Source organism: Zalophus californianus, chromosome 2, assembly GCF_009762305.2.
Source record: "Zalophus californianus isolate mZalCal1 chromosome 2, mZalCal1.pri.v2, whole genome shotgun sequence".
In the NCBI taxonomy this organism is placed as follows: Eukaryota; Metazoa; Chordata; class Mammalia; order Carnivora; family Otariidae; genus Zalophus; species Zalophus californianus.
In genome coordinates, this window is record NC_045596.1 from 77,095,985 (window position 1) to 77,111,046 (window position 15,062).

General features: G+C 36.3%; 2 protein-coding genes across 4 annotated transcripts in view; one reads left to right on the forward strand and one right to left on the reverse strand.

The window, feature by feature from the left end:
- The window catches only part of SMARCAD1 (SWI/SNF-related, matrix-associated actin-dependent regulator of chromatin, subfamily a, containing DEAD/H box 1), a 76,558-nt gene that overhangs the window by 23,696 nt on the left and 37,800 nt on the right, over nt 1-15,062 (forward strand). For 2 of the 3 annotated variants that reach the window (XM_027599291.2, XM_027599290.2), the window contains exons 5-6: nt 1,977-2,043; nt 7,260-7,363. In XM_027599291.2, the coding sequence (XP_027455092.1) occupies nt 1,977-2,043; nt 7,260-7,363 (171 nt within the window). The remainder of the gene's footprint in view (nt 1-1,976; nt 2,044-7,259; nt 7,364-15,062) is intronic. The other variant, XM_035726188.1, reaches the window with a different exon arrangement.
- HPGDS (hematopoietic prostaglandin D synthase) overlaps nt 14,602-15,062 on the reverse strand; it is a 68,214-nt gene continuing 67,753 nt past the window's right edge. Inside the window, exon 7 of the mRNA XM_027599295.1 lies at nt 14,602-14,711. The gene's annotated coding sequence lies outside the window, so the exon portion shown is untranslated. The remainder of the gene's footprint in view (nt 14,712-15,062) is intronic.

Below are 15,062 nucleotides of genomic sequence, written 5' to 3' on the forward strand. Positions count from 1 at the left end.
GTGGGACTGGATCCCAGCACTCTGGGATCATGACCTGAGCCAAAGGCAGGCTTAACTGAGCTGCCCAGGCATCCCCAAAAGGAAACTTTGTATTCATTAACAGTCATTCTGCATTTCCTTCCTCTTGCTCTAGGCAACCACTAATTTCTGTCTTTAAAGATTTGTCTATTCACATTTTATATAAATGGGATTAAATAATATGTGATCTTTGATGATATGGCTTGTGAACTGGCTTCCTTCACTTAGCGAAAGGGTGTCAGGTTCATCCGTGTTGTATCAGTACTTTGTTAACTTTTTATAGTAACTAATTTAATTTTTTGAAGATTTTATTTATTAGAACACAAGCAGGGGGAGGGACAGAGGGAGAAGCAGACACCCCACTGAGGAGGGAGCTGGACAGAAGGGCTCAATTTAGGACCCTGGGATCATGACCTGAGCGGAAGGCAGACACTTAACTGACTGAGCCACCCAGGTGCCCCTATGGTAACTAATTTAAAGAAGGAAGTACTATTCAGGCCAAACAACATGTCTGAACTGAAGGTCGTCCTGTCGTCTTGGGCCTGCTAGTTTAAACTCCGTAGAATAAATTATTATTACTCTCTGTTATTTATTTTTTAAAATATTTTAGTTATTTATTTATTTGACAGAGAGAGAGACAGCGAAAGAGGGAACACAAGCAGGGGGAGTGGGAGAGGGAGAAGCAGGCTTCCCGCCGAGCAGGGAGCCCGATCTGGGGCTCCATCCTAGGACTCTGGGATCATGACCTGAGCCGAATCTTTTCTTCCCCCCAAATCATTTTGATACATTCTTACTGTTAGCTAAATGAAACTTCATTGGTATATTGAGTCTGCACCCTGCTAGCAGTGTTATTTTCCTCTGGGTGTGATTTTTTTTCTAGACTAAGAAGACAGTGTAGGTACCAGTAGCTACAGGGGCTGCTTACAGTGTTGGAAATAGCTTCTAACAGAATAAACGTGATGTAGTATTAAATATTCAAAGGAACAAATCTCAGTTTTAAAAATACTTTAGCCTGATTGCTAATTGTTCACATAGTTGAAGGGTATTTTTCTTCTGTAAGAATATTTAGCTCTAATTTTATAATTACAGTGGGAAAATAGGATTGATAAACAGAATTTGTATGCATGTTTCATTAATCAGTATTTGAAATTTAGGGAATTCATTGTATCACTCACTCCAAAGCAGAGTACGAGTACTCTTGAAGTACTCTGCATTTCAACTGATCTCTATCATTTCAAGAGATTAAAGATGACATTTATAAAGTACTGTGGGAAGGCTCTTAACACCCATATAAAAGAATTCAAGAAGTTGTAAAATATAAATTTAGTCCTAGAGTTGATAAGAATATGCTTTGACTATTTTGAAAATGAAGAGCGGCTTACAGGATAATAAAGGATCCAAGATTAGGAAAACTAATAGAAGAGAGCACTCTTACTATATAGCAAAGAAAAATGATGGAATGTTTAGTTTCTTTTGAAATGCAGAATGTTATAGATCAGTACAAAAAATTATATATTGAGGTTATTAGTTACATAAATAGTATATGAATATGTTCTTGAATAAATTCAGGCCAATTCAGAAATAGAGGAAAAATCAAAAAGAACCTTTTGGTCCCACTCATCTTAAGAAATATTAGATTTAAAAAAATCATTGCAGAATTGTGGTTTATTTTTTCATAAATAAAAAAGGAATAATACAAATGTCTACCAGTGTCCCTCCTCCCTCTCTCTCTGTCTCTCTCTCACTATAAGACACATAAGCACATAAGTAGGGAGTTTTTAAGGCTTTAATGCAGAACTTTGCAATTAAAAAATTAAGAATACCTTGAATATATATTTCACTACATAGGGATGATGAGTAAGTCCAATAACATTTTAAGGTGTGCTTATGTTGTACAGACTTTTGTGAAATAATTCTTAAAGTGTTATTTTTAAAACAATCTTTTCTCATTCTGTTAGTTGATTGAATCAACAAGCACTATGGATGGAGCAATTGCTGCCGCCTTGCTGATGTTTGGTGATGCAGGTAGGCCTGACTTAGTTCTAGCCATGTCAATTTATTAGTTTTATAATAATAAATATCTTCACATTTTTGATAATTGCTCTCCAATTTACCAAGCACCTTCATGAATTCTTACAGGAATGTTATGAGTTGTTAATAGCTTCAGTTTTTTTTAAGTGAAGAAACTGAAGCTTAAGAAGGTTAAGTGACTTACCTGAGGTCATACAGCTATTTGGGAACCAAATTTTCTAGGTTGATTTTTTTTTTTTTTTTCCCCTAGGGAGGGGGCAGGTTTTCATTGGTAATTTTGCTTGTTTTCTACAGATCAAATCTCGTAACAGTGAAGTTTTGGAAGGTATATTTTCTTTTTTAAGTGTCCTTTCTAATTGCATTGTGGTTTTATTTACAGGTCTACAAATCTGAGTCAGTAGGAACATAATGTCTTGTGGAAAGTCCTAGCTGGTAATCAGCATTCCTTCATTTAGTAAATATTTATGCTATGTTCCAGGCTTGGGATACAAAAATAAATGCATTTAAAGGAGCTTGCAATATAAAAGCACCTCCATTTTTTTTTTTTTTCCCAGCAAATACTGTCTTGGTTTTTTTTTTTTTCCCTAACTTGTATATACCAAACAAGTAAAAATAACCTAAATCCCACTACCAAAAAAGCATTTAAAGAATGAAAGCAAATCCACACTCCATTAACCACTCTTAAATTTGCTTTGTATCATTTTCAACTTTTCTTATGCTTGTACCTGCTATTACACAACACACGCACACACATTTAACTAGGAAATGCAATAATAGTATTGGTTTGCATTTTTTAAAAAAAAATCACTTGATGAATTATCATGGATAACTCGTCAGAACAATCAGATTTATCCAATTTTGAAATACGGCCCCATAACATTCCTCTGTAACTACGCATATGATTGGTTTATTAACTATTTCTCTGTTAAATAGCCTTTATATCTCCATTATTTTGTTATTATAGTACTAAAGTAAATAGCCTTATAAGGAAATCTATGTTATTATTTCTCTAGGCTAAATTTCAAACTGGGATGCTGAATCAAGTTTAATATGTACTTCCATGTTACTTTTTTAAAGGTTGTGCTAATTTGTTTTTTCATCAACATTGTGTGAATAAATGCCCATTTCCCTAAGTGAATTTTTTTAGCTTCCTAAAATTTTTTGAAACTCTAAAATCATTATGCAAAAATAGAATATAGCATAGTGTGTTCTCATGGGCCTATCATCCCTCTTCAGCAAATACCTACCTCACTTTTACCTCCAACCAAGTAGATTCTATTAGAGTGCATTCCAAAGATGAAATTGTTTCATCCATATGAAATATTTTAAGTCTTTCATTTTCTTCAATTTGAGCAAGGGAATAGTATTGTGTGGGTGCTACCTACACAGTATGTTAAGGTTCTTCCTTTTCTTCCACGTACTAGCTGTGTGACCTTGGGCAGCGTTGCCTAACTCTTCCGTATCTCTGTTTCCTTAGCAGCAAAATAGCGTAATAATAGTACTGAACTCATAGGTTGTTGTGAAGAATTGATAAAGTTAATGTAAATTTCTTACTGTAGTATGTGGCACATAATAAATAACTGTGCTGACATAGTAAATGTTAGTCATCTGTTCTTATGGGCCATCTGATGATAGAAAATGGTGTAGGAGAAGGTTGACTGTATCTCCCTCATTACCATAGCCCTGGCACTTACTTTAAAAGTTCCTGAAAAATGATAGACTCATTGAACATTTGTTGAGTTGCAGAATGGTTTGGGAAATTTTACATATACTTTCTTGTTCTTATAATATCGCAATATTCCATAATCTTTCCAGATTTGTAGAAAAAGCTTTATTCCATAATAGTGTCTAATCTTTTTTCTCAAGCAACTTATATCATTCAACTTATTCATTAATTTAACAAATATTTATTGTGTATCTACTACTAGGTGCCAGATGCTGTTTTAGGCATTGAGGATATATAAGGAAACAAAATCGACAAAACCTTTGCTTTCATGGAGTTCACAATCCTCGTTAAATTTGAACTTCATCTGAGTTTTTTTTCTTATTCTCATTCTTGCACTGTACATTGATACTATTTCTTACTAAAAAAAGTATTTTCGGAGCACCTGGATAGCTTAGTCGGTTAAGTGTCCGACTCTTGATCTCAGCTTAGGTCTTGATCTCACGGTCATAAGTTCAAGCCCCCCATTAGGCTCCATACTGGGCATGGAGCCTACTTAAGAATAACAACAACAATAATAATAATCCATACTGGGCATGGAGCATACTTAAGAATAATAATAATAAATAAATATTTTCGAGTAGAAAGTTATAAGGAAAGAAGAAATCAGGGTTTTCTTCTTTTTAAAGTAGACTTCATGCTTCATCTTGGAATAGACTAGACCGTCCTATCAGTCATCTTCATCTTTAGTATATTATACTTATGAGGTGATGTATAGAAAGACAGCTTTGCCTCACCAACGTTAAGATAGCCTTCAATATACAGTATCATTAAGACAGGAAACTATTTTCGATATATTAGAACAGTTTTCCCAAAAAAGGTCTTTTTAAATATCTGTTAAGATATTTTGGATAGTTTTATACATCATGATGTTGGATATTGGTTTTAGCACAAATTATCTCTTACAGATAATATTTCACATATTAAACAATAGGGGTACCTTTTATGCATTGCTTTCTGAAAGTTTTCATTTAAGAATACTAGATTACAAAACACACACACACACACACACACACACACACACACACACACACACACACACACACACACACACACACACACACACACACACACACACACACACACACACACACACACACACACACACACACACACACACACACCCCACCCCCCCCGAAGGTTTTACCCTGTTTTAAAAGGTAATAATACGAATTTATTGATGTTGTCAGGAGTCTCTAGCTATTTCTTCTACTTCTCTGTGTTTCTATAAAAATACATAAAACCATTTTTAGGTGATTGTGATCCTTTTATATATCTGCTTTGTGACCTTTTTATTGTTTAGAGACATCTTTCCGTGTTTATTTTTAAAAGTCTACCTAATTTATAACAGTGGGATTTATGTGTATGTTCTAACTTGTTTAATATCTTAAGCATTTAGACAGAATTCTTGTATGTATACTTAAGCACACATTTCCATCAGTTCTGTCAAATAATTCCTAGAGAAGGAATTGTTGGACTAAAAGATATTTAAAATTCTGAGATGTATTATTTACATTGCCTTCCAGAAAGGATATAACAGTGTGTAATGTTTAAAAGTGCCTTTTTGCCTGTGGTCTGCTAGGACTGTCTTTTTAATGGATGAAAAATAAATGGTATTTTATTTTTTTTATTTTAACTGTTTTTAATTATTAATGAAGTTGAACATCTCATTTTCTTTTCCTGTTGAACTGCCTATATGTGTTCTTTGTTTATTTTCTTTATACAGTTTCGTGTTTTATTTGTTATTGTTAAATACTGATCTTAGATGAAATTTATTTTCATCTGGGGTATGGGGTACAATTTTAACTTTTTTTTTTCTGAAATTGATGATGGTGCTCCCAATAAAAGATGAGGATTTGTGAAACACAATTTGGAAGTGCTATTTAATGTAAAATATTAATTTGTTTTCTTTGGATATATGCAAAAACTTTTTTTATTGATATATAGCTAACACACAGTGTGACATGAGTTTCAGGTGTACAATAGTGATTCAACTGCTATGCCTTATGCCGCACTTACCACACGGTGAGCACGTCTCACAGCACAGGGAATATAGTCAGGAATACCTAATAGCATCGGTAGCTACACTTAAGATGAGCGCAGCATAACATAGTTACATACAAAATTTTTAATTAATTATAAATAGAGTAGATTTAGATGTAGGCAGCATTGTGTGCTGTTATGTAACCTTTTCATACTAAAATTTTAGATTTGTATTTTGTCCCCCACACTTTGCAAATTTTTTGCCTGTAGCCACTTTCGAAGTTTTTTTTCCGGACTTAGACTGTTACTAACAGTGCTCACCCTCCCGCAATAAATATATGGGTTTTTTTAATCCCTCTTCAAAGTGGATAATGGGAAGTAGTTGGTATCTGCAGAATGTACATTTACTTTATGAAATAAATTGGAAAATAAAAATTTAACCATCCACACTTACATGAAATTATACTTTAAAACTTTAATAACATTTCTTACTTTGTTACAACTATATTATAAAATTTTCAGGCTTTCAACTTAAAAGCTGTCATGTTTATATTTATTTTGAATACTGCTACAAGCTTTATTTCTAAAAGCATAGTTAGGGTACTGATTTAATTAATACTGCACTTTTGTAAGCTTTAGCATATGGTTTCATATTAACACAGCAGTATGTCTGAGGAATTTGCTCTCTGAAAGTAAAAGTGTATAAGAAATAGATAAATGTATTCAAAGTACAAATATGTAATACAGCTTCCTTTTGTTTCTTTAAGATTTTATTTTTAAGTAATCTCTACGCCCAGTGTGGGGCTTGAATTTACAACCCCAAGATTGAGTCACTGTTCTACCTACTGAGCCAGCCATGCGCCCCTATAGTATAGCTTATTAAGATCATGTAGTTTGAGTTTTTCTTTCAGTTATGACAATATGTAAATTTTCTGTCACTGTTATAGCCTCTATGTTACACTCTCTTGGTCTTAGGTTAAGAGCATTAATCACTTGAGCTGTCTGTATCTCACTTCCTCATCTGTTAAATGAGAGACTGTTACCTACTTTGTAAGTTTATTGTGGAAGTTTATAACAACGGTTAATAAGCCCTTTGCAAAGCCTGGTACATAGTAAACAATTATTCAAATAAGCTACACTGATAGGGCTCAACTTATTTTCACTGCTGAACACTAAGTCACCGGGGGAACCCTCTCCTTTCAATATTGCTCTGTAGAATTACCCGTCAGTTTAGTGATGTATGTTATTAAGTAACATGATGGTTTACAAATAACATTATTACAGTGATTTCTACTTTTGAAAGACTGATAAAAGTCTCTTTATTTTTCCTTTAATTCAGTTGACATTTACTGAGTATACAAGATAAGTAGAAGAGATAACATTGGGCCTGATGTCAAGAGAACTGTCTACACATGTATTCATTATAATAACATTTTTGCCTTTATTTTGCATTAATGCTTCTTATAATAACTATGCAGGCTTTGATTGTTCTTCTCTGTTATAGAAGGTGGTGGACCCAGGAAAAGAAAATTATCTTCTTCTTCGGAGCCATATGAGGAAGATGAATTTAATGATGATCAGTCTATGAAAAAGAAAAGACTGGATCACGTAAGTTACATTTGAACTGCAGTATCAAAATCAGCTGTTAGGCATAGAATATCTTGAGTCTGTGGATATTAGACCCAAATGAATCACTCCTTTTTCACAACCAAATCAGAATGTGTTTACATTTCATTTATGACTTTTTGCTTTCTTTTCAATTTATCTGGTATTAATTGCTTATCTCTGAGTTATAAAATCAATTATTAAAAACATTCTAGTGGCATGATAAAGTAACTTTGGGAAAATATATTTTGACTATATAATTGAACACTTAAGAAAAATGGCTGTTATCACCACCAGCACCATTTCCTCCTCCTCAGTGGTAGCTGTTTATAATTCTTCTAGGTGACATCTTTGATATTTAACTGCTTATGTAAAAATATTTACGGTTATGCTTTTATTGGGTTACTCTATAGTTTTCCATTAACTTTCACTTTATGACTAGAACCACTGAGAGGCCTCCCAGTGAAACCAGACATAGTCCTCCTGGCCTGCATTCGAGACAACACAATTTCTTCTTGGTAATCAAAATCAAAATCAGTTACCCCAACTAGTATAATAACCGTTTTTTGTTTTTTTTTTAACCTGTGATTTAATGGTATAAGAAGCCCAGAGTAGCCAGGTGGCAGTCTCTACCCTAATTTAATGAGACAGTGTTATGTCCCTACATGGAAGCATTTTTTTCTTAAGAACTAATACTGATAGGAAGTAAAAATTCTGTGGGTTTTTAGCTATGAGGAACAGCTGTAGTATAAGAGACTGGGCCCACATTTTATTTTACAGATCTATATATATAATGGCTGTGGGGAAAATAGCATCATATTGATTGCTGATTCAAAGCATTTACTTTCTTTGTACATCCTGTTGAATAACACATCAGTCTTGTGTGTTCTCTATAAGTTCATGTGCTGGATTTTCACTAAGTGGTACCACTGTTCTATAAGCCCACTGCTTCTTGAGTATTGAGGCACATGGTGAAATCACTGAACTTGGGCATGAATTCATTGATGCACTTTTCTTAGCTCCCTGGTCAGGAACATTATGGTGTCACAGTGTACTGTGTGAATTAGGTTTTCTCTATATCTATATATGATGTTAGTTTCCTAGGGCTGCCATAACAAAGTAGCACAAACTGGGTGGCTTAAACAACAGAAATGTATTGTCTTACAGTTCTGAAGCTAGTGCGTCAGAAGGGTTGGTTTCTTCTGAAGGCTTTCCATTCTCTTTGTTTCTCGTGGTTTGCTGGAACTTTGGTGTTTCTTGGCTTGTAGATCCTTGCCTTCGTCATCACATTGTGTGCTCTTTGCATGTCTGTCTCCAAATTTCTCCTTTTTGTAAGGACACCAGTCATCAGATTAGGGCTCGCCCTAATTTTAATTTGATTATCTCAGTAAAGACTCTGTCTCTAAATAAAGTCACATTCTGAGCTACTGGGTGTTATTCGTCACATGAATTTTGGAGAGACAGAATTCAACCCATAACTGATATTGCCAGAAGCAAGTAGAGAGGAAAGGGAGCTTACGGTAGTTTTCTATTACTGTCCCTTCCATGATGAAAGGGGTCCAATGTAATCAGCTTTCCACCAGACAGTTGACTGACTCTCCCAAGGAATGGTGGTATTGTGGAAACTCATTGTTGGCCTCTGCTCTTGGCAAGTCAAGTATTTGTTGGTAGCAATGGTCAGATAAATCTTGGTGTAGGACACTCTTGTTGATTTGTATGCACAGCCTCAATTCCTGTTACCATGGCCATTTGTATGTAGACCCATTGGGCAAGCATTCAGATGGCTGTGGTGGTATTGGTATTCACAGAATAGATCATCTTGTCTATCTGATTCCTAAAAATTTCCTCTGTAGTAGATGGCCTTTGCTGAACATTCTCAAGGAAGACTGTTTCCCTTGCATTCTGTTCTCAGAAAAACTCCTGATAAGTTCAACAGTGCACCTCTTTCCCAGACTTCTGGTTACTGATCTTTTATTTTTATTACTCTCCTCCTTGGCTTCTGTCCATAATATATCATAGCTCTATACATCTGGCCATCTCTCTCTATACAAAAGGGACAGTAAGATGTACTGCCCAAAGTTGTGCACAGTGCTCCTCTTTTAAAAGAGGTTAAATCATAGCAGTTTACTTCACTTTGGGCTGCTTCTAACAGTATGTAAACCCTTTGAAAACCAATTTCAAGATTTTCCCTCATTATTTGATCATAAAGAATTCCCAAAAGTGCCATAGATACTGGTTGAAGGAGGGGCAGCAGTAAAGCAGAGTAGGTACTATGGGACTCTGGGACTCCTGCACATGCAACTTATTTGTACTTCCTGAACCTGCTCAAGTTCAATTTCAGTCTCCCATTTTGATGATGGGTTGCTGCTGTTCATGTCCAGTTTTAGGCTTGGTCGATGAGATAATCAGATCACATCAGCTCAAGTCTCATGGTCATTTAATGTCCCATGGCCAACAATTCTGTTCCTGTCAGGACTCCCTATCAAGCCAACAGTTGTTTCACAAAGAGAGATAAGTCCATTCTGTTTTTAAAAGGAGAATTTGTTCCAGTGCAGTAAATATGTTAAACAGCAGTTTTACTGTAGCCTAAATGTTGCGTTATTTATGTACAGTTTTGTTCATGAGAAGTACTAGATGAACACAACACTGTACCCAACTGCACTGGGCCACATAGGAATACATAAAATGCACACACCCCAAACATTAGTGGCTGCTTCATTTTCCATGTTTATTATCCCATGAGCCTGTGTTTCTATTCTTTCACAATGGTGAACTTTTTGGGAAAAAAGCACCTGTTCAACATCCCGAACATATCTAAGCAATCTCGTTCAAGAATATCAGGCAGTACATACAAAAGGAAAGTTTTAAGTGTTGAAGAAAAGCTTGAAACATACATTTGGGAAGAAATAAGGATATGCTATATCCTGAGCAACAGGCATAAAGGAATCCACATTGTGAAGCATCAGAGACAGTGCCACAAATATAATACAGCCGGCCTGTCATGAAATGCTGGGATAGGCATAAAGAAATAGAAGAAAAGTAAAGATGGTTGAGCATTTGAATTAAAGATCAAAGAGTGAAAAAATCAGGAACACCCTTTTTCATATGAATCTTTATATACAAAGCCTTTTTAAGGAAATAACTGTATCCTGCAGAAGTAGCTTCTTTTGGTGCCACTAGTGGTTGCTATAGTAGTTTCAGACAGTGCTGCAAATTCCTAAGCCATCAACTGTCACACAAAGCGATGAGTGCAGATGGGAAAGCTGCAAAAGAATTTTCCAGGTGTCATACAGAAATAAACTAAAGGAAACAACTGTACATTGAATTAAACTCTAAATTTTGACAGAACAGGTATCTGTTACAAATGCCTGCCTTACAAGTCCCAAATCTGAAAGACAGAAAAGAGGAATTAGGGCTTTGAAAGATGGCATTACTTGATGTTCAGCACTAGTGCCAGGTAGAGACTTAGAGCTAAAACCAATAGTAGTTTCTTACTTACCAAACTGAGCTGAGCCCTTTAAAAGAAAGTCATCCTTAGAGTTCACTACAGGTATAGGAAAAATGGATGGATTGCCCAAATCTGCATTGATATTTTTACTTAATTATTGTCTGTTGTAAGAGAGTTACTGCAAAAACAAAAGCAGTGAAAAAACCTTTACTTAAAAACTCTTATATAAAATGCATCAAGCCTGCCTATTTACAAAAACCGAACTCAACCCCATTTTTTTTCTTCTTTTTGCCTCAGAAAACCACCCCTCTGAGATAACCCTGTGATAAAAGTGTGATTACATCATTTATGGCTTACTATTTAAAGTGACCATTTAAGATGCTAATTGCTATTACCGAAAGAATGCAGATGTGATTATAGAATTTGGGAATAGATTTAACATCAGAATGTTCATTGCTACCATTGTAAAAGCCTGGAGTGATAAGAGTGTTTGCATTTGTGTGGTGGAAAACTCTCCTTGATTTATTTGTGATTTTGAAAGATTTTGATTCTTTAGAGAAGTTTTTAAAACTTAGAACAAGCTATGTTAAGAAAGCAGGTTGGATTGGAGGAAGTAGAAACTGGAGGTCATGAAGAGCTAGGGTCCCACTCTGATGATCTAACCACAGAACTCTTGCAATAATTTGCTGCTGCTGGCCTTACGAATGCAGGAGGTGACGATGACAATGATGGTGAAGACTAAAAGGCTACACCATGACAGCTTAACACATCACGTTAGGTGTTTTAAGTGTTACTGAAAACAGTTGTACTGGTTTAAAGATAATGGATTTAATGCTGAATGTAGAAAGAGTCACGCATAGCATCCAGTTGAATTTAGAACCATACAGACAGGGGCACCTGGATGGCTCCGTCAGTTAAGCATCCAGCTCGATTTCAGCTCAGGTCATGATCTCAGGGTTGTGAGTTCAAGCCCCACATTGGGCTCCACGCTCGGTTCAGAGCCTGCTTAAGATTCTCTGCCTCTCCCTCTGCCCCTCCCCTGGCTTGCATGCACGTGCATGCTCTCTCAAATAAATAAGTTAAAAAAAAAAAAAGAACCATATAGACAACATTAGTATGAAAGGAGAGGCTCTCAAAGGAGCAGAAATACATATTTGTTTATTTTATAATTTCTTATTTATATTTTCAGCCAATATTGCAGAGATAACACAGTGAGCCATGGCATTCCATAGCTGGTGTTAACAACTTTGTTATTTTCAGATAACCCTTCTACCACTTCACAGTACCTCACAGTACCTTCCAGTGCTAACGCCCCCAAGCAGTCTTCAGTTCATATTTATTATAGTATTTATGTATTTCTTAACCATTTAATGTATGTGAAATTGTGCTACCCTGTTTTAAGCACAGTCCTTTCTTTTTTTAATGTGTCACTGATGAAGTTTTTGAATGTTGTACCTCTAACATGATTTTTCTTAAACACTGTAGTTTATTATTTTCATGATTTTGCACAGTGCGGTAATTTTGGAATTGCATATGTCATGTAGCAGAACAGACTGTAGTTTTCAGCAGGACACCTGACCTTGCTTCAAAAGTTTATGGGTCTCTGCTGTGATTTTCCTATTAGGGCTTTCTGCAGACACTATACAACATCCTTATTAGCCACAGGTTCTTTGAGAATATCGCATCTGCTTGTTGGTCAAGAAACCCAAGTGGCAGAGCACCTTGTACTGTATCCTGTACTGCTACAGAGTCTTCTCTTCATGTGGGCCTCATTCATAACTGTGACAGTGTTAAAGAGTTAGTTTGTAAACAGATTAAGCAGCACACGCCATAACGAAGTGTACCTTGCCTCCAGTATCGAAGGAGGCCGACGGAGTGTTGTGCTTCTTTCTCATAAACAGTATGCACCCTTTTTCTTTCCTTTTTTTTTGAATGGCATTTGCAACATGCCCCAGATTGGATCCCTCATAAAATTCATGAAAGTGGTGGTCCCCAGAATTTGAGGGGGGTTATTCCCCACTCTTTGACATGCATGTATCTTAGTAAGGTACCCAGTGCTTCCTGCCTACCAGGTTCGGTCAGTGTGATGTCTTCGGTGTAGATGATTAACGTGAATTCTGTGCACTGTGCAAAACTATCAGTCCTAGAGTACTATATGAGGAAAGAGCAAGAGAGTTACCATAGCCCTAAAGACAGTGAAGGTGCATCTATCACTGACCCTGCCCAGATGAAAACAATTGCTTTGGCTTGTCCTTTCTAATTGGGATGGGGACAGTGGGGGAAGAAGCATCTGACAGATTGATAACTGCACAGTGTTATTGATTTGCTCCAGTAAAAATACCACATCTGGTTTAGTAGTAAAAATCGGGGTAATCACCTCTTTGTTTATGATGACCTGAAGTAATCCCCCAGAACCCATCATCTAGCTCTTGTATAGGCCAAGGAGGCCCATTTCATTGGGATGGGATGGGATGGTGATACCATCTCTCAGTTCCTTGAGGAATATGCTTTTGCTGCTGCTGCTGCTTGTACTTCTCTTCTTCCTCTTCCTACCCCTTCCTCTGCCCCTCCTCGGTTTTAGGAACTTGGATTTGTTTTTTTCCTACACTAATGGCCCTTACTTCGTGGGCCAAGGAGCTAATATGAGATTGCTGCCAGTCCTAAATATATCTGCTCCAGCTATGCATTCTGGAATGGGAAAAATAACCACAAGATTAATTCATAACCCTACAGCCCACTGAGACAGATTTCGGCCCAGACTCTGTGTATCACCTGTCTTGTGTAAAGCTCTGGTGTTACCACTGGATCGCATAGGTATTTTAAGCCACCAGGGATTAGCAGAGCTGGCAGAAGTGTTAAATCTGAGAGCAGACAGCAAATGAGAGGTATACCATCTACTGAATGTTTAATTTGTACTATCATATATTTGATTCCCAAAAGATATTTACTGCTTTCCAAACATCAGACTTTTTTTTATTAAGGTAAAATTCACATAGCATAAAATTAACCATTTTAAGAATGAACAGTTCATTGCTAGTCTACCATCCCATCCCAAAATCTTTCTATCACCCCATACTAGCCTGCCATCCCTTTTAAGTCGTTTCTCTCCTTTCATTTCCCCCGCCCCCCCAGCCCTAGGCAGCCACCAGTCTGCTTTCTGTCTAGATTTACCTGTTCTGGATATTTCATGTAAATAGAGGCACACAATGTTACCTTTTGTGTCTAGCTTTCACTTAGCATAATGTTTCTGGAGGTTCATCCACATTGTAGCAAGTATCAGTACTTCTTTTTTTAAGGCTGAATAATATTTTATGTATATACTACAGTTTGTTTATCCATTCATTCTTTGATAGACAGGAATGTGCTATGTGAATGACTAAGGTTTAGGAAACATTTACATAGTAGAAAAACAGCAGTGTACAGTTAGATACCTAAGTTTCTATTCCTGCCTCAGATAGTTATTACCTATCTATGACCTAAAAGGTTTATTCTTGGCGTTTCAGTGTCTTCAGCTGTTAAGTGAGGATGGCAGTATGAATTTCTGACAGTTTTGAAATGCTTTCTCCATGTATTAGTGTTTTTTTCCCCAGCTCAAAACCTTTGCTTTCTTAATAAAGGCTGACCTCAATTTAGCACTGCAGGCCAAATGCAGTATTAGCTCTGATTTAATTTTTCAGCCTAGTAGCCTATCCATGGTCTCTGTGCTTCAACCCAAATGGGCCATTCACTATTATAAAAACACATGGAGTTTTCTTCTTCCTCTTCCTCTTCCAAAATTATAAAAACACATGGAGTTTTCTTCTTCCTCTTCCAAACTTCCATAGTATTTTATCTGCGTCTGTCTTGTGGAACTCCCATCTTACACCTCTGCGCAGCAGAGGTATCACTCACAATTCAGTATTTCTATTTTGGGTGGGGAAGGAAAAATAACATTTAGTTGGATAAGAAGGAGGTAGAAGAGAAAACATGAGGCTGTATTTTTCTATATCTTGATTATATGGCATGTGGTATACTTCTAAGCAGAGTTAGATAAATACTTTTTATTGACTGAAATGCAAGATTTTTCTTATGCATGAACCCAAGAATCTTTTTTTTTTTTAAGATTTATTTATTTGAGAGGGAGAGAGAGAATCTCAAGCAGACCTTCCACTGAGCCTGTCGTGAGGCTCCCACAACCTTGGGATCATGACCTGAGCTGAAACCAAGAGTCAGACACTTAACTGACTGAGCCACCCAGGTGCCCCTTAACTGTGG